General features: G+C 38.4%; 6 protein-coding genes across 6 annotated transcripts; 3 read left to right on the forward strand and 3 right to left on the reverse strand.

Moving 5' to 3' along the window:
- Positions 1 to 2: 2 nt before the first annotated feature.
- MONOS_3705 (Coatomer subunit epsilon (CopE)) lies at positions 3 to 1,257 on the forward strand (the record flags this gene model as incomplete). Its single annotated transcript, XM_067873721.1, has 5 exons — positions 3 to 433; positions 492 to 627; positions 681 to 728; positions 834 to 935; positions 1,030 to 1,257. The coding sequence occupies 5 exons, from the start codon at positions 3 to 5 to the stop codon at positions 1,255 to 1,257; spliced, it is 945 nt and encodes a 314-aa protein (XP_067721127.1).
- Positions 1,258 to 1,619: 362 nt separating this feature from the next.
- Positions 1,620 to 3,238, reverse strand: MONOS_3704 (uncharacterized protein). Its single transcript, XM_067873720.1, has 5 exons — positions 3,152 to 3,238; positions 2,847 to 3,101; positions 2,468 to 2,782; positions 2,287 to 2,384; positions 1,620 to 2,115 (listed from the first exon to the last, which is right to left on the reverse strand). The coding sequence occupies exons 1-5, from the start codon at positions 3,181 to 3,183 to the stop codon at positions 2,030 to 2,032; spliced, it is 786 nt and encodes a 261-aa protein (XP_067721128.1). The 5' UTR covers positions 3,184 to 3,238; the 3' UTR covers positions 1,620 to 2,029.
- Positions 3,239 to 3,769: 531 nt separating this feature from the next.
- On the reverse strand, positions 3,770 to 4,771 carry MONOS_3703 (uncharacterized protein; the record flags this gene model as incomplete). Its single annotated transcript, XM_067873719.1, has 7 exons — positions 3,770 to 3,906; positions 3,968 to 4,040; positions 4,088 to 4,178; positions 4,227 to 4,259; positions 4,316 to 4,481; positions 4,574 to 4,632; positions 4,689 to 4,771. The coding sequence occupies 7 exons, from the start codon at positions 4,769 to 4,771 to the stop codon at positions 3,770 to 3,772; spliced, it is 642 nt and encodes a 213-aa protein (XP_067721129.1).
- Positions 4,772 to 4,923: 152 nt separating this feature from the next.
- On the forward strand, positions 4,924 to 5,461 carry MONOS_18153 (uncharacterized protein). Its single transcript, XM_067871144.1, has 2 exons — positions 4,924 to 5,159; positions 5,228 to 5,461. The coding sequence occupies exons 1-2, from the start codon at positions 4,957 to 4,959 to the stop codon at positions 5,346 to 5,348; spliced, it is 324 nt and encodes a 107-aa protein (XP_067721130.1). The 5' UTR covers positions 4,924 to 4,956; the 3' UTR covers positions 5,349 to 5,461.
- Positions 5,462 to 5,674: 213 nt separating this feature from the next.
- On the forward strand, positions 5,675 to 17,432 carry MONOS_3700fu3701fu3702 (uncharacterized protein). Its single transcript, XM_067873718.1, has 4 exons — positions 5,675 to 5,887; positions 5,960 to 6,156; positions 6,215 to 6,448; positions 6,594 to 17,432. The coding sequence occupies exons 1-4, from the start codon at positions 5,779 to 5,781 to the stop codon at positions 16,896 to 16,898; spliced, it is 10,845 nt and encodes a 3,614-aa protein (XP_067721131.1). The 5' UTR covers positions 5,675 to 5,778; the 3' UTR covers positions 16,899 to 17,432.
- MONOS_3699 (putative E3 ubiquitin-protein ligase RFWD3) lies at positions 17,344 to 18,326 on the reverse strand. The gene is made up of 4 exons (XM_067873715.1): positions 18,253 to 18,326; positions 18,103 to 18,204; positions 17,902 to 18,033; positions 17,344 to 17,810 (listed from the first exon to the last, which is right to left on the reverse strand). The coding sequence occupies exons 1-4, from the start codon at positions 18,265 to 18,267 to the stop codon at positions 17,421 to 17,423; spliced, it is 639 nt and encodes a 212-aa protein (XP_067721132.1). The 5' UTR covers positions 18,268 to 18,326; the 3' UTR covers positions 17,344 to 17,420.
- Between the last annotated feature and the right edge of the window lie 1,000 nt (positions 18,327 to 19,326).

Raw genomic sequence — 19,326 nt, forward strand, 5'->3', positions numbered from 1 at the left:
AAATGTCATCAAGACCTCAAGAGTCAATTTCAGCACTTCGTTCACGCTTTCACATTGGAGATTTTACAAATGTTATAGAATCTTCAAAGCGTGGAAAATTTGGAGAAGAACTTCGTGAAGAAGTTAATGTGATGATGTATCGTTCAATGATCAGTCTTGGGCAAGCTCAAGAAGTGCTTTCAATGTTATCAGCCTCTGACAAAAATGCACCACAATTAATTTTACTTAAATCTCTTGCTGCATACTTTGTTAAGACGGCAACGGACGAAGATAGAAAAGCAATTGTTGAACAATTTTCAGAATTTGATTCTGACCCTCAAATCAAGGAAACTGTTCATTACCCGTTGATAGCTTCCTGCATATTTCTTAATGAGGACATGTATGAAACGGCTTATCGTATTTTAAAAGAAGCTCCTCATGAAACCCTTGAAGTGTTTGCAGAACAATTTTTTTATAAATTTTGAAATGTTTATTTATGGAACTGATTTTAGAATATCAATGACTATTTCTTGCTTGCTTTCCATGAACCTTCCTGCAAAAGCAGCAGAAACTTTAACTAAAATGAAATCAATCAACCCTGATGCTGCTTTAACGCTTCTTGCATCAGCAATGCTTAACCTTGCAATTGTTTGTTTCATTATTTATGCTTCAAAGTTTTTGATAATTAACTGTCGGTTTAGGGAAAACCAGAGGAATCTTTTCAGACATATCAAGAATTGATTGAAAAAGTTTGCGAACATTTAAATAATCTTTGCATTCATCAATAATTCAATTATTATCCGCAACATTTTGCACCACAATTTAATTTTTTATGCGAACATTATATGAAACAGTATGGACAAACAGCATATTTGGTTGCAATGCTTGGAATATCTCAAATGGCAACTGGAGATGCTCGATCAGCTGAAAAGAATCTGACTCGATCTCTTGAAATGGTCTGCATGTCAATTTCATAAATATTATCAAAGAACATAATATTTGAAATTCACATCACTTTTTATGATTTATTATAATTAATTATTTTTTTAGCAACCGTACAATCCAATTGCTGTTGCTTCTTTAATACCAATTTTGCATCGCTCCAAAAAAAGCAACTCTGCATCACTCGCAGCACGACTGAGCCAAAAGATGTTAACCGAATATCCATCTCATCAACTTTCAAAGAAAATCAAGGCAACAACGGAAGCTCTTTCAGAACACTTCGGAAAAGAGGAAGACGATGAACCAGAAAATACTGAAACTGAAGAAGAAGATTAGATAAATAAGCATATTTTTGCACAAAGTTGAGGAAACAAGAAGAAGATCCAAACTTCAATTAATTATTATTCTTTTGAAAGCATTTTTTTAAACTATGTTTTTTTTAAAGCAGTTCCACACGCTTCTGCGGAAAACATTATCACTTTTAAATTCATTTCATTCATTTTCATCTTCCCTCAAACAATCTTCAACACTTCTCAGCCTCGGGCCACGACTCAAACATTTATCACTGTTAATTGTTCTTCTTTCACTTTCTTTTAACCGTTAAGCAACGAATGACAAATAATTATTTGCAAGAAGTAGTCGCATTTGTGGAAATTCTCAATCATCTTTAAAAATGATTGAACAATGAAATAAATAAATGAAAAAACACAATATTGCATATACAATATTTGTATTATGTCTCAGTGCGAGATAGATAAAAATAATTCCAAATAAACTCTCAGCTCCAATTAAATAATCCAAAAAATTAAGAGTTTTAACACTGATACAGAATCAAGCAACTGAATCAAAGAAATAGAACAATTCATAAATTGAAAGAGGTTGACGTAATAGAAAGGAAATAAGAAACAGCTGTGATGCACATCGCATGCATTCACTTTTATGACTTTTATAAAAAACTCAAAAAAAAAGGGTTAAAGAAGACTTTCTGAAAAAGGTAAATGTGACTTATTTCCAAAAAAAAATTAAAAAAAAAAAAATAAATGAGAACTTAGCTCATTTACAAGAAGAAACTAAATGTTTAAAAAAGCCAATTTTAATAGTGTTCGCCCTATCTAGATGTGAAGCACCATTCTGTTGTATCACGAGGCTGCGAAGATGATCCTCCACGGACATTAAACGTCTTTTTAACACCAACTATAATCAACAATACATCAATCAAATTCATCATATCAAACGTGAAAAAAATTGAAAATAATTGAAAAAAATTCAAAAAAAGTTATTAAATTTATAAATAATTGTTATATATATAAAAAAATCAAAAATGATTATAAGTCAAAAATTATTTTCTATTATTTCATTGCACACTTGCAGAAGGAGGCTGATACGTGCCTGGCCCAGGATTAGGTGTTGTACGTACAAAATGTTTTGCTCTGTCTTCATGAGAGAAAGAAGGAGATGGGGCCCTGTAAAAAGTTAAGAAACAATATTCATTGAAAAAAATAAACTTTGCTACAAAACAAGCATTCAAGTCATTACGGATTCAAACTTTGAAACTTTTGATGTGACAGAAGGATCAGGAGCATCGTGATATTTACCAGAAAATGGAGTTTTCATAATCATACCAGTATCCCTTTCTCCACGGGAGAATGAGGGCGAAGGAGATCGTGGACGAGTCGAAGTTGTTGTGTCCGAAGGATTATAAACAGGCCCAGGAACAGTTGATGTTTTTGTAAAATACTTTTCGCGATCGTCTTTTGAAAATTTCGTCGTCATAGACCTGTGGAACGTTTGGTTCATTGCTGTTTCAACATTGTATTTAGGACCAGGGGATCGCGAAAACCTTTCAACAACACACGAATGACTTTAAAAAAAAAATGAGAAAAAATTTAATGTTTGCCAGTTTATCAGCAACTAGATGAACAAACTAAATATCATCATCATGAATGTCACCACTTTTGCTGCGGAGAGTTGAGCTTCGCGGTGATCCAGGAGAAGAGCTGCGGGTATATCCAAATGATCTTTGAGTCTCTCCCATTCGTGGACTTCCAGATCCTCTCATGCGTGGTGAATTCGGTGATCTTCTTGGAGATTTTCTTGGTGAAGCTGGAGAAGACGGTGCTGCTTTTGCTTCCGATGGTGAAGGCGGGATATCGGTAGTAGCTGCTGTTTGTTCGGCAGTTCTAATGAAAATGAAACTTAGTCTCTTTAAAATAAAAAAACATTTGCATGCTGTGAAGATGTTGTTGAAGGATCTTCCATCATTTAAGAATATTAGAAATAAATTTCCAAGAAAAAATGATACAGAAAATCCGATCGCATAAATAATAAAATTTATCAAAAATTGATTGACGAAGTTTCAAATTATCAAGAATCGAAATAACATTCAATATCAATTTCGTTCTATATAATGAGATCTCTTCAATTGAATATTTGCGCAAAAATAGTAAATTTTTTGAAAAGAAATCCACAATCAAACTTTATTGATTAAAAAATTTTTTTCTTTGAATTCAAAATATCTGATGATTTGCAAAATAATCGAAAAAAATATTCAGATGCCCACGATAAAAGTGCATCTTTTAAAAGCAAATTATTTGAATTCGAAAAACTCTCAAACGAAAAAAAAACAAAATAAATCTAATCACAAACTAAAATAATTATTTTAAAAAGCAATAACTTTACATAAAAAGTATATTAATAAATAAAATAAAATAAAATAAAATAAATAAATAAAAATATTAAAACTAGAAATGTTTGTAAATCACTCATATTTAGCAAAACAAATCAATTTTCAGCAAATAACGCAAGCCCTAAAAAATTGAAAAGTGAAAACAATACATATAAAAAATGATTATTCGCAATGAATATTTTCCAAAAATTTCAAAAAGATGTTAAAAGCAAACGCATCAAGTCTGTCTGCTTCCTTCAACTCGCTTGCAGCAGCTTCTGTGTTTTGAGATGCTTTGTAGGATAACTCATCAGCATGGCCTATGTTTCACACAAAGGTCAATAAAAAATTTTGATTGAATAACATAAAAGCAAAACATACGCAAATCTTCAGTTTGATCATTAAGCATTTTTGCAATATCTTGTGTCATTTCTTTTATTTGCCTGATTTGAATCTAAATTACTTTAAAGACTTTGTTTGATATTCAAATTTCTTTCACACAAGAATTTCTTGCGCTTCTTTTTCTCTATGTTCCAATAAAGCACTTTGATATTGAGCTTGAAGAATCGCCATTTTCTGTTCACCATCTTTTCTAAACAACAGAATTTTAAATTTTACTTGTTATTTCAAAGCTTCAAACAATTCCGATTCTGAATTATCAATTTCGCTTGGACTAAATTTTTCAGTGTATTACAGTATATTCATTATAATAATAGAGCAATATCATACATTGATGATTTGGCTTTTTGTTGTCTATTCTTCTTATTGACGATTGAATCAATTTTTCGCTTATATGCCATTTTTGTATCCGCAAGTGATTTCTGCATTTGTTCAACTTTTATTTTTTTTCCAACGTCATGTTGAGCTTCTGCTATAAATTGTTGTATCATGAGTTCTAAAAGTGTTGAAATAAACATTTGATAGATGAAAAATAAATCCACAACACATTTATTCAAAAAAAGAATTAAAATAAAATTTTATACAAGCCAACTTTTATCAGCGATGAATCAATTTCGTATTTTCGTCTTTCTAAATTTTCAGTTTTGCTTCGAAAAGCACCAATCTTTGAATCATCACTTCAACAGAATTATTAAAAAAATACGTTGTTAAATTATTTATTGAATCTTGTATGCTTATAATTGCCTTTCTAAATTCATTCAATTTATCTTCAAAATGCTTCGACATCCAAGAACGAATAGAATATTAGTGATATTTAAAAGTTGATGGGATACTATTTTGTGAAAAAACAATATCAAGAAAAATAGTTTAATTTTTATAATGAATTGCACAATAATTGCTCTATTAGCATGATAATTAAACATTTGATCATAAAGCATAATCTGGAAAATTGGGGCCTTGTCAATAAAGAAATGACTTTTCCTGCATCAGAAAACGACAAAATCCTTTTTCAAATGACTGCACAAAAACAAAATCTTCCATTTGAAGAGCTGTGCTCTGCTCTGAAGATGAATGAAGAAGAAATGGAAGAATATATCGCAACTATCATTCTGAAAGGGTATTTGGATATGAGAATCGATCAACCAAATAAAAAAGTTATCGTTAGAACACAACCGTTTGCTTCTTAATTTTCTGTAATTGCTTTCGAATTTTTTATTCCATTGAACACTCTTTTTTATTTAGAAAATTTACACTTGACCCTGAACAACCTATAACAAAGGAGCATTGGATTCTAATGAATTCTCAGTTAAAACTTTGGCAAAAGTCTATTAACGAAATCCTAGAACACCTCACTGAAAATTGAATCTTGTGTTTTAATTTTTGATCATTTCACGATTTATTTCATCATTTCTTGCTGTCCATTTTCCACTTCTTTATTGTTAGCTTGCTGAACAAAAAACAAAACGAAAATAAAAGTTTATGCAAATTGTTTTACTTGCCTGGCTGTGAAGTATTACATTCAGAACAAACAATTAGATGAATTTTAAACTCGTTTTAAAAGACTTTGACTTTTTAATAAGAATTCAATTCATTTTTTATCCATTTTATTTTTGTTTCATGCAATAATTTGGGCAATATCATTTTTTCGTTGAAAAAAAGAATTCATCCTTTGATCATTAACCATTTATTATCTCTGAATTATTTTTACGTTAATTTTTCTCTTACTGGGCAATTTCTTTTTACATATTGCGTTTTTGATCTTTTTCTCTGCATTTTGCAAATAAAATATCATTATGGAAACGGATGAAACAAGCTTTTTGCCTCAAAATGAGATCATTCATAATTCTTTGGAACAAAACTCCAGATCAGAAAACAAGTGCTTTATGACCTTCTTCAATTCACGTTTGCTTTATTTATCTTTTCCATTTGTAAAATAATTATGCATAATTGTTTTTATCCACTTTTGTTTTACAGCTATTGATGAACCATCCAAATGCATTTCTGCCTTAAAGAATTGCATTGGCCAAGTTTCAATTTATGACACAGACTTATGTTTAGTGAAGGAAAAACTGGATGAGATTATGATTTCAGAAAAATTGGGAGAATTTGTGGATGAAAATATAATTGAAACAATTATTGGCTTCTTTGATGAAGATCATTCAAACTTCACGGTTTAGATCTTTTTCCATTTTCGTATTCATTTGTTCTAAATATTGTTATAAAAAATAGACATTCTTTTGGCCATTTATTCGGGATATTGTTCTTAGGGAATCTTCATATGAAATATCTCGCATATTAGAAGGAGGAATTAAATCGTATCCATTTCCAGATTCGATGAATAAATCGAAAGCATTTCTTCAAAGTCAGGAGGATACAAAGATGCAATTAACAATTCATTCAGAAACTCAGAGAAGCTGCTCAAAATTTTCGCTGATGTATTTTAGACTTCTCCTGCAATATATTGTTTGATATTAGTTTATGCACCGTTGCACAATCACATTACAATCATTAATTCCATTTCTTCTGATTTTTCCCCCCTTCTTTATGTTTATCTATTCAATTGTTTGCTAACAATTTCATATTTAATACAAACATTTTCAACCCCCAGAAAAAAGATCCCTCAAAAAGTTCGACTGTAATGCTTCTTATCGAGGCGTTGTTGGAGCACAACAGCAAAACGCGCCACTGCGGACGCAAAGCGATCACTGAGTGTGCAGAGCTTCTTCTCAGCGAGTGCAATTCAGAGTGGCTGACAACAGAAGTCGAGGCGCCAGTGCTGTCTCTATTCAACCGACTGTCGCGAATGAAGATGTCGGAGTCGCTGAAAGAGAGGGCGAAGAAGCTGCTGGCGAAGATTACGGGTGTGGAGAATGCATTCGCAGCCGAGAGGATTACGATCGTGATGGATTTTGATTTCCCTGATAAGAAGAGAAGGATGCTTGCGTTGACAGAGGAAGACGAAAGAAACATGGAAAAGGGGGAATGGAAGGGCTTTGACATTGAAAGTGATTCCGACTCTGATGAAGAGAAGGAAAAAGAGAAAGAGAAAGAGAAAGAGAAAGAGAAAGAGAAAGAGAAAGAGAAAGAGAAAGAGGAAGAAAAAGAAAAAGAAAAAGAAAAAGAAAAAGAAAAAGACGAAGAAAAAGAGGAAGAAGAAAAGGTTGTGGAAGAAAAAGGAAAAGGAAAAAATGCAAAGAAAGGAGGCAAAGGACGTAAAGGAAAGAAAGGAAACAAAGCAAATAAAGCGAAATCTTCTCCTTCCAACACAAATAACACAACTAATAAAAATGAAAATCAGAACAATAAAGAGAAAGAGAAAGATAAAATTAAAGATCAAAATGAAAAACAAAATGAAAATGAAAATGAAAATGAAAATTCAAAGACCAGATCAGTGAATGCGCAAGAGTTGTATCTTGAGTCTCTATTTGATGACTCTGACGAAGACACCACAGACGAAGAAGAAACAGCACAACCCGATCAACACACAGACCAAAAAAGTCAAAAAAGTCAAGAAAGGCAAAAAAGGCACAAAAAGCAGAAGAAGACGTATCCTTTGTCAACACGTGAGGATTCTCTTGTGATAGCAGCACGTTCACTGACAGTAGCACCTGACAATGTAGACAAGCCTACATTCACCTTAAGAAACTCTACGCCTTCACGAATAAGCAGACTCCGTGAAAAGATTAAGCCGCAGCCACAGCCTCAGACTCAGACTCAACAGCAGCAGCAGCAACAACAACAAGCTCAAACACAAACAACACAAACAAATACACAGACACAGACACAGATGCCAACACCGTCACCACTGAAGAATGCGACTAGCAACCAGATTGATGAGAAGAGAGAGGAAATGGAAGGGAATGAAATTGAAGGGAATGAGGCTATGGCACCAGAAGGAGAAGGAGAAGGAGAAGGAGAGGGAGAGGGAGACATGGTTGTGGATACAGAGACAGCAAGTGGGAAAGAGACAAAAGAAGGAACAAACGAGCCAATAACAGCTATCAATGAAGCACAGAACTCTTCACAATCAACTCGTTCTGAGTCAGCTTCATCATCATCGTCATCCTCCTCTTCCTCTTCCTCCTCCTCATCATCATCGGCCTCTGCTTCTACTTCTTCTTCATCCAAAGACTCATCTCAGTCAGAACAAGCAAAGCTTGGGACAGCCTCTGTTGAAGTGCCTCCATCACTCGCAGCACTCATGCAGAAGATGAAGCCAGATGCTCAACTGGCAAATACTGCTGATAAAAGTGATGAAACATCAACAATTGCGAAAGCATCAGCAGATGCTTCATCATCATCTTCATCATCTGCTTCTTCTTCTTCTTCTTCTTCCAAGCCCTCCTCCTCTCCCGCCCCCAATCCGCTCATCCTCAACCCACCCCCACCATATCTCTCCACCCCTGTCCCATTCTATCCACCTGGCTTCGAGACCTACTTCCATTCCTTCTGGGACACACGCAATTTGGATCTGCCTCCCTCACGCGCAGACAGACTGAGCAAGAAACACGGCCACTTCATGTTTGGCGGGCACCATCACCCTCAGTCGTTTCTGTTTCTGAAGCTGCTGGACTGCGCGCAGGGGGAAATGGAGTACAAGAGGAAGCTGAAGGAGAAGGACAGGCTGGATATGAAGAGGAGGGAGATTGAAAGGATAGAGAATGCGGTGAGGCTGAAGAAGCTGAACAAGATGAGGAAGAAAGCAGAGAGGAAGAGGAAGAGAATAGAGAAAGTGAAGGAATTGATTAGAGAAGAGAAGAGGAAGAAGAAAGAGCAAGAGAAGGCAGCGAGGCAGGCGCTGAGGCAGAAGATGATTGAAAGAGGGGAGATCGATCCAGATGAAGAGGAAGAGGAAGAAGAAGATGATGACGATGAAAAGAAAGAGAAAGAGAAAGAGAAAGATGAAGAAACTTCCAGCACTACATCTGAATCAACCGAAGGCAACCACAAAACCACAGAGCATTCACAGAAAGCAGCCAAAACAGGTTCTGATTCGTCCACTTCCTCTTTTCTTTCTTTGATAGACACAGAATCCACGTCTTCATCGACATCTACGAGCGAAATCTTTGCAGACACGCCAGCAGATAAGGAAAGCACAACCACCACATCTGACCCTGCTGTGAGGCGGAGGAAAAAGATGGACAAAGAGAGAAGAAGGAGAAGGAGGATGAGGGAAAGGGCGATTGCAAAGGGGATGAATCCAGCAGAGCTTGGACTGGATGACGAGAGCGAGAGTGCGTGTGAGGCAGAAAGACACGAAGGAGCATCGGCAGAAGAAGAGGAATATGCTATTTCTGCACTGATGCTGTTTATTTCACTTATCAGTGGGTGGACGCCTGTGAAGAAGCCGAAGAACACGTCATTGTTCAGCTGCATGGAGGAAAATGTGATCAGATTCAACGGGATGATCAAAGAGTTGATTCCTTTCTTGGTGCCGGAGATGGAGAAGCCGTATGGAGAAGAGGAAGGAGAGAGGGAATCGATAGAGAAAGAGCATGAGATGTTAGAGGCAGAAGAGAAGAACAGCCTGGCGAGGAGGAGGCGGCTGACGAGGATGGAGGCAGAGAAGGCAAAGAAAGAGGAGGAGGAAAGAGAAGCACAGTCAGCGATGGAGAAGAAGCAGAGGAATCGGATGAGGAGAATTGCGTATTTGAAGCAGAAGAAGGAAGAGAACGGGGAGGAAGTGGATGAGGCAGCGATTGAGGCAGAGGTGGATGCAGAGGAAGAAAGGAAGAAAGCAGCAATTGAAGGACAAAAAGGTAAAAGAAACGAGACCAGCTCATATGACAACCGGTTTATGACTCAGGAGGATGAAGATGAATACAACAAGGAAGCGCTGTCGCGAATCGAGATGGAGTTTGAATTTGACTCGGAGGAGTCAGAAAGTGATGACAATCTGGTGCATACGACGAGGCTGGTGGGGAGTGTTGATCCAGACGGAGGGGACGGGATGCGGTTGGAGTCGAAGGACCAGTTTGGGTTTGATCAGGAGCTGCTGGATGAGGAAGAAGGAGGGAAGAGTGAGAAAGGGAAGGAAGAGGATGAGAAGAAGAAGAAAGAAGAGGGAGAGGAGGAGGAGGAAGGGAAGGAAAAAGAAAAGAAAAAGGAAGAGGAAGAGGAAAAAGAAGGAAAGGAAAAAGAGGAAGTTAAAGCTGTTGATGAAGAGAAAGAAAAGAGCGAAACGAATAAAATTACTGAAAAAGCTGAAAACAACGATGAAACATTTAAACACCAAAAGAACGAACAGAAGGAAGAAGAGAAAGAAGAAAGAGAAATGCAACCAAAAAACAAAAAGACAGACGATAAAATAAATACTGCACTCAATGAAATGGAAAGAGAAGCAAATGAATCGCAAGGAAAAGCAGACAATAAAGAAGGAACAGACACAGCCAATAAAGCATCAGTTGAAGCAACAACAGTAGAAACTTCTTCTTCTTCTTCTTCTTCTTCAAATAACCAACCACCCACCAACTCTTCCCCACCCGAAGATTTCTCTCTCTTCAAGCCCAGCTCCCCCTATCGTGCCTCTCTCTCTCAATATCTGAAGTACTTTGATCCAACACTACCTGAAAAATGCCCTGTGAACATCGACGTGGAGCGCACATACAACAACAGAGGGCTTGTCTTCTTGTTCCACAGACAAAGAGAACTAAATAGGCTGAAGATTGAAAGAGAGAGGAAGATGAAGGAAGAGAAAGAGAGGCAGCTGAAAGCAGCAAGGCTCGAGAAAAGGAGGAAGAAGTACGAAGAGCTGAGGAAGATTCAGATGAAAGAGGAGCCGAGCGAAGAGAACAAGGAAACACAGACACCGCCACTGCCTTTGTCTCCTGCCTCACAGAAGTCTGCTTCTTCATTGTCGACTACATCATCTATAACATCTGCTTCTTCTGCGACTTCTGCTTCATTTATGAATCATCGTTCAATTTCATCATCAACTTCTTCTTCTTCTTCTTCTAATTCATCTAACGCTAACAGTTCTGCTGTGCTCACACCGAATCTCCAGCGTTCGAGTGTAATGAAACCCATTGCATCGCATCCAGTGCAGATGCGCTCTCCTTCACAAAGATACAACTCTCCTCTTTCTGTCTCCCATCCAATTGGTCAGGCTTCAGAACAACAACAGTCTCAACAGTTAAGCCAAACATCACAAACACCTCAATCACCTCAAACACCTCAGAAGCAGACACACACGACATCTGATGAAGGATCAATCAACAAGACACAACAACAATCACAACAGTCACAAGCTCAACAACAACAACAGCAGCAGCAGCAGCAGTTCTTCTCTCCTCCCTCACGAACTCTGTCACAGCCACAGCTGGCGCGCACACAGACACCCAAATCCCCCTCAATGCCATCTTCTGCCCAGTCTTCATCTGCCCTCACACCACGACACACTCCATTCAGCCCATCCACCTGCACCACACCTGCCTCTCTGTGCTCACAGACATCTGAGTCCTCTCTTTTCACCCCTCACACAAACACCACACCTGGTTTAACTTTGTCACGTGCTGCTAACTCGGTCAATTCTGTCAATTCAGAAAATGTCCTGTCAAATGATGTAATTAACTCTGATGATGATGATGATGATGATGCTAATGCTCCCCCACATACACCATCTCCTCCTCTGACTGTAGATTCGCCTCCTTTAAGGCCCACTCCGTATTCGCTGACGTATTACCATGAGGCGTGGGAGCACTATATTGACTGGAAGGACACGTTCAAAGGGAAGCAGAAGAGGAATGACGATGTTTATGAGCTGAATGGTAGGCTGGTGAGGATGACGACGACACTTCCACTGGAGCAGAGGAGGGCGCTTGCGACGCTGACGCCGAAGGAGGCAGCGGAGTACTTGGCAGTGCAGCAGAAGATGCAGGAGGAGAATAGAGAGAAGAAGGCGAAGGAGGAGAAGGAGAAAGAAGAGAAAGAGAAGGAAGAGAAGGAGAAGGAGGAGAAGGAAAAAGAGGAGAAGGAGAAAGAAGAGGATAAACAGAAGGAGGAAAACAAGGAGAGTAAAGATGGAAGTGATAGTAAAGAAAACAAAGAAGATAAAGAAGACAAAGACAAAGATAGTGACAAGCAACTTGAGGAAGAGAAAGAATCTGAAAGTGACATCCGGCAGCGCTGGCTGGAAGAGTACCGCAAGCAGCAGGATGAGCTGGAGAGGCAGCAGGAGATGGAAGAGGCAGCAGCTGATGCAGCAGCAGAAATACGCAAAATCGAAGAAGAAAAAGCACTGCACAATGAAGAATTAGACAGATATCCATATGGCCCGACACCTAAGCGGTTTAGAGAGGCAGCGTATCACAAGCTGATCATCTATGGCATCAATCAGCAGGAGATAGACGCGCTTTCTGATCCAATCAAAGCACAGCTGACGTTTGCGCCTTCGCTTCCACCGCTTGTTGATGTGAAGAAGTATAATGAGATGGCGAATAAGAACAAAACAGATGGAAACAAACAGCAGCAACACCAGCAACATGGCATGAATCAAGCTCGTTCTCATTCTCATCATCAGAGTCAGAGCCAGAACCAGTCTCAGAATCAAACAAAGTCTCAAACTGATACAAAGACTCAACCTCAACCTCAATCTCAATCTCAGCTCCAGCCCCAACCTAAACCCAAACATCAGCACAAACACGAACATAAGCACAAACATCAGAAAAAGGAAAACAAAGAGAATTCTCCACATCACACTGGAAATACCACAGATGCTGCTGATCAGCAGGAGAAGAATGCTCCACTTCAGCTGGGCCCATTGGCTAAGCCAAAAGAAGAGGCAGTTAAATCAGCTGCTGCTGCTGCTGGTGCTAATACACAAAAGGGAGATCAAAGAAATGGAATCCAAAAGGAGCAAAAAAAAGAGCAAACACAAAATAAAAGTGAAGATGAAGGAGAAGATGAAGATAAGAAAACGAAGACTCCGAAGCTGAAAAGAAGGAGAAGGCGCAAAATAAATGCGTTTTTGATATCGAAGTCTGGGGAGCTGTACAAAGGGAACCCAAAATACATCAACTTCCAGCTGGCAACACCTGAGGCGATTAAGATGATGCAGGAGCAGAAGAAGCAGAAGGAGGAAAAGGAGAAAGAGAAAGAGAAAGAGAAAGAGAAAGAGAAAGAGAAAGAGAAAGAGAAAGAAGGGAATGTCAGTACAGATGATAATTCTTCATTGCAAGTTGCAAAACCAAAAGTGAATGAAATCAAAGATAGTACTGTTATTAATCCTTCTGCTTCTAATAATGATAATGATAACGATAATGATAAATCAGTCAAATCATCGACTTCTCAAATATCTCCGTTTTGTGGAATATCATCAGCATCCTCTAAGCATTGGAAGCCTTCATCGTCTAAAGGCGCTTCTCCTCTTTCTCCAATCTCCAGCTTCTTCTCTCGCTTTCTGTCAAACAAGAACAAAGACAACAAAAATGAAGGCAACAGCAGCAAAAGCAGCAGCAGCCATAGCAATATCACTGATTCAGCTAATGCATCTTCTCATTCGCCTTCTTCGACTTCTTCTTCTTCTTCTTCCGCAAACCAAACACAAAACAGCAATCTTTCTTCTTCTCTTTCTTCATCTTCCATCGATTCCTCAATCCCACAAGTGCTCTCACAAGAGCCTTCAGACTCCACAAATAACCAACTCATTTCCTCCTCCTCTTCTTCTTCTTCTTCTAATACCAAGCCCAACAATATCACATTCACTCCATCGTATATTCCCCTCTTCGCTTTGGAGACGTTGGAGAGCAAAGAAAAACAACCAGCTTCTCCTTTCACCACTTTCTATTCTGCTGGTGGAATACCAACAGCTTCTTCATTTGATTCTACTTCGGATATTTCAACTGAAAATGTTAATAATTCTTCTTCTTCCTCCCTCTCTTCTTCTTCTTCTGAAAATCCTTCTTCATTATCATCATCTTCTTCTTCTTCTTCTTCACTGTCAATAAATGCCTCTGACTCATCTGCTTTCACTTCCATCTCTTCCTCCTCTTCTTCCCCTGTTCCTCACAGACACTCTCTAAAGACACCAGATCGTCTTACTCTTTCGCCTTCTCCTTCTTCTTCTGCCTTTTCTCTTTCTCCTTCCTCATCTTCTTCCTCTTCCTCCTCCTCTTCTTCTTCTTCTTCTGATGTTCCTCCTCTTCCTCTGGATCTTCTGCCTTCTTCCTTCGCAAACAAGTCGGCTGAAGAGATCGACTTCTTCCAGCAGAGAACAGTTCCATTCACAAAGGATAAGCCCTATGGAACAGACATCGATTTACTAACTTCTGTCTCTGATAGCGACAGTTCTTCTTCTTCTTCTTCTTCACTTTCTTCTTCTTCATCATCATCGGATTCTTGTTCTTCTTGTTCAGAATCTTCTGATGAAGATGAGCATAAGGTAAATGAAGCTAAAAGCACAGGAAATGCTATGAATGCAAAGACACAGATCAAATCACCGCAAAATACACAAAATGTTCATCAAAATAATCAAACAGCTTCTTCAAGTGCTGCTTCAAGCAATCAGAAACAAGCAAATACTTCTGCACCTTCCGTCTTTTCTGAGGTTTCTTCTTCTTCTTCTTCTACTTCCTCTTCCTCTTCTCTTTCTCCTTCTTCAAACAAAATATCACATTCATCTCAATCTACTCCACCGCCTGCATATTCAACTGTATTAAGCACCAGCACAAATAAGGTTTCTTCTTCTTCTTCTTCTTCTTCTTCTTCTGAAAAGACTTCACTAAAATCTTCACTGTTTCCTCCATATGCGCGAGAGAACACAAATAAACAACCAGAAATTCAATCAAAAGAACCAATGATAACTCAAAATATCCCAATTTCTATTGGCTCAGTACATAATATTTTATCATCATCATCTTCTTCTTCTCCCTCTTCTTCTTCTTCTTCTTCTCCCTCTTCTTATTCTTCTTCCTCCTTCTCTTCTTCTTCCTCTTCCTCTTCCTCTTCCTCTTCCTCTTCCTCTTCTTTCTCTTCTCAATCCGACTACGAGAAATCCAAGCTTGTCCAGCAGTACATTGAAGAGAACCGTCCTCTCTCAATCAAGTCCCAGCCATTCGGCCACATGTATCTGTACCATCCAGATGAGATGGACATAACAGTTGGCAGTTACACGCCCACCCTCATTGCAACGATGGAGCCTTGTGGCTCATCCAGATTCGGGTTGAGGGACTATGTGACACTTATTGATCTCTATTGGACGAAGACGAAGAAGAAGAGGAGAGAGAGGAAGAAGAAGAATAAGAACGTTAATGAAAATGAGAAGGAGAATGAGGGTGAAAACAAGGATGATGTGAAGGAATATCACAGAAGCAATGCAGTGGCTGCAGACGATGATGTTGTCTGGCCACTCAAAAGGAAGAAGCCGAAGAAGGAGATTCGGACTGTTTTTGACTTCGACCTGTCTCCTCTGTCGCCTGTGGTTGAGCTCCCCATTCGCATCCCATCATCCACTTGGAGACCAACCATTGTGCCTTCATCTTCAACTTCATCCTCTTCATCTTCTCCTTCTTCTCCTTCTTCCTTCTCTTCTGCTGTATTCCCATCTGCCTCTTCCTCCTCCTCCCCTTCTTCCACTTCTTCTTCTTCCCCCACCTCCAATAATTGTAACTCCCGCCCATCTTCCCAGTCGTTCCCTCTCCCTCCCATCGGAACCACCCGCAAATGCATCTCCCTCTCCCACTCCATCCACCAGTCTCAGCCATCCACATTCGATGACCTCTCCGAATGGTACGTCGCCCGCCGGCACCGCCTGAAGACAGAGCAGTCTGCCCAGTCCTTCATCCACGCTGCTCGCCTCCTCGCCCTGCAGCCCTGGCGAGATTACGTGGTCTCCATTGCAATGACCCCATTTTATTATCAGGTGATTATGGCCTACCGCCACTTCGGCAACGTCAGCATTGTCTACAACACGCAGCGGCCGTTCAGCGATGAGACGTGCTTTGCCAACTTCTCCTGGATTCTCAACCAGCCGCCTTCTTTCTTCGGGTATATTCCGCGCTGTGAGGTGGCTGGCTTGAGATTTACGTTTGTGGACATTGTTGGATACGGCAAGGAGAGCTACTGTCTCGTTGGAGAGGTGCAGAAGAAAGATCAGCAGAAGAAAGACGGAGAGCAGAAGACTGAAGCACAAGCAAGATTGGATGAAATGACGAAAGAGAAGGACAAAGAAAGGAACAGCGATGATAAAAGCAGCAGCAGTAGCAGCGGGACTGAAATAGCAGAGCGTCGCATCCCTTGCTCCTTCAAAGTGTACATGGACGAGAAGACAGAGGAGCTGATGAATGAGATCCAGGTGCTGCAGACGATGATGGATGCGGGTGTGCCCCATGCCAATTCGTTTGTCTGCTGGGAAGAGCTGAACCGGATTCTTGTGTGTGCGCCTGTGGGCAAGTCGTGGCCATGGACTTCTATGCACATGGGGAAGCACATGTATGACATGATCTCGATGCTCGAAGTGATGCACTCACAGAACAGAGTGCACCGCAATGTGCGGCCAGACCATCTGGTGCTGCTGGAGGAAGGGACGGCGAAGGAGGAGGTGTTCATGATTGACTTCGGAAGATCGGTGCCAGCAAATGAGCCAGCTATTTCGGGGGGAACCATTCATTACTTGTCCACCCGCATGCAGCAGATCTCGGCAGCGCTTGACCAGCTGCTGCTGCCGTATTCCCCCGCGGACGATTTGGAAGAGCTAGTGAAGATATTCTGGGTGACGATGGTTCCTGGTGCCAACACCCAGTTCTTCCGGTTGATGGTTCCAGAGTGGCAAGGAAAGTTTCTGAACTTCATACGTTTCTATGACGAGCTGGACAACCATCCTCTGTGGTCGAAGATGGTCAGCCTGGCGAGGGCGTGTGACTACAAGGGAATGAAGGCGATGCTCCTGGATGACAACGAGTGCCTGATGCAGTGGTGAGGGATATGCCAATGTGTTGACGTGCTGATGTGGTGATATGCTGATGTGGTTGTGTATTGCGTGTTTGTGGGGTGGTTGAATGCAAATGAAGTTACATTATTATATAGTTTGAAGGAATAGAAACGGATATAAATATTAATAGAGAAAGAGAGAGATATATAAAGTGTGATGAGAAACATGCGTTTGTAGTTATCTTATAAAAAATAGATAAAAAAAAAATTATATTTGTATTTGAGAATTTTTTATTTAATATTCCTATTTTTGTAATTGATATTTTTATTGTTATCCACGTGACCCATTTGATTTGTGCGTTTCTTTTTATCTAACTTGTTACATATATTTTTTGATATATTTAAGAATATTTACATTTGTGCGCACTCATCTTTTTTTGTGTTTATATATTTTCTTTTTGCGTTTTATGTATAACTTATAAAACTTTTCCACATTTTTATTTCTTTTTTTTTTTCATTTCTCTCTTCTCTGATGTTTTCTATAGAAATCTGATTTATAGCTTGTTAATAATTATGTCAGTGATATGGCCTGCTTTTTTTTAAGAATTTCTTTACATCGTAAAAATCTTTCTGGCGTTGAAAAACCTTGGCGGAAATCAAGTGAATTTGAAGAGAGATGAGATGCTGTGTGTTTTTGTAAAGGGAAACAAATTGATGATGAAGAGATTTCATCAGAAGGAAGCATTTGAGGGGGTATTGGGAAATCACTAATCATTTTGCTTGAATCATTCATTGCATGACCGTGAGGAGGAGTTTGAATAGGAGTTGATAAAGAAGGATCTGATTGTGTGACGTCAGATTGCAACTGCTCTTTAAGTTCGATGATCTCTTTTGTTGTTGTTGATATTAACTTGTTAAGCTCTTCTAGTTCTTGCTCAAGACTCTTGATTTCATCTGATTTCTAGAAAAAATGAATTTTAGATATCAATGTTACATTTTAATAAACAAATAAAATGATCTTGAAGTGAAAAAAGACAAAATGAAATGCATACCATTTGAAGTTGTGTAACAAGAAATGGATTAGCTTTTGGAGCTTTTTGTTCGTCATCAGATGTCTGCAAATACAAGTGAAAAATTTCTGATTGCTTGAAAGGCTTGTTGCATTTCGGACACAGCTTTATTTTCTTTTTGTTTGAAAGAAAATACGTTTTATTTCAGACGCATAAACTTTATATTTGTAATATTTTTCAAACCATTTTCATTAAGCAACTTTCTCCGAACAAATGGCCGCATTTTATTGAAGCAATTTTGTGTTCCGAACAGTTAAAAGGAAAGCCACAAATTTCGCAAGAAAACTAAAGAATATAATTATTAAAATACAGCAGACATATTATCAATCATACATATGAAGCGCTCATCCAAAAATCATGATGAAAATCAAAACAGAAAATAATCTTCAATAAATAAAAAAAAATATGGTGCTTAAGTTTTTCACATCCAGATTTGATAATTTTTCATTTTACAAAAAATTTGAAAAAAATCAACTAGTCATCTAGGTTTTCTCGACATAAATGTTTTTTTTTTAATTATGTCCAATTTTTTGTTTTCACAGATTCATAATTTTTCACAAGGTTCGAATAACTTAAAAAGTTGTGAACAAACAATGTCGAAAAAATGTTATTTTTCCTGTTATGTTCTTTTTTCATGTTCATGAAAATTTCTAGCTCATGACTGATTCAAAATTGAAAGTCTTTGTTAAATATGAAAGTGATCGATTTCCATTAAATAACATTTAGATAGTTTGTCTAAAACTGTTTTCAAAAGACTCAGCCAAGAATCAGGTGACTATTTTTGTCGATGAAGCCTGTTTTTTCGGTGATGTTTTCCTTTGCAAAGGTGTGATAGCATAAATTCTGATCCAAAAAAATATGATGATTGAACTAATATATTTATTTTGTTTTTACTGCTTGTATATATCGATATTTGCATTGTATCAACGCTATAAATATTTATGAATATTTGTAATAGGGGAAAACATCAATTCAACTATTTTCCTTTGGCTGTGTCATTGCTTTTTTGTTGTTTTTTGTTCTACTGCTTCTCTATTCCATACCCTTTCCATCTCCAACGCCATGGAAGATTAGTGAGATTGCTGGATATTTTAGTGGAGTTTCATTAATGTCCATGAAGCCTCTTTACATGTACATTGGAATTGGAGCGGCTTTTCTTCTAAGTGTTATGTGCTTTGGATTTGGAGGCTATATTTTATTTTACACAAGAGCAGGAAGCAAAATAAATCATAGCATGCATGTGTCTCTTGTCTCTACAGTTCAAATTTTATGTTTTGGACTGTATATACCGATTGTCCAAGGTTTTATTTTTCCACTTTTATGTAATTGGTCAAGTCCGGGAAGTCCTCACTTGATGTTCGATGATTATTCTTGTTCATCAACCACGAATATTATTTTCATTGTATT

This window comes from Monocercomonoides exilis, assembly GCF_001643675.1.
Source record: "Monocercomonoides exilis strain PA203 chromosome Unknown scaffold49-690789, whole genome shotgun sequence".
Lineage (NCBI taxonomy): Eukaryota > Preaxostyla > Oxymonadida > Polymastigidae > Monocercomonoides > Monocercomonoides exilis.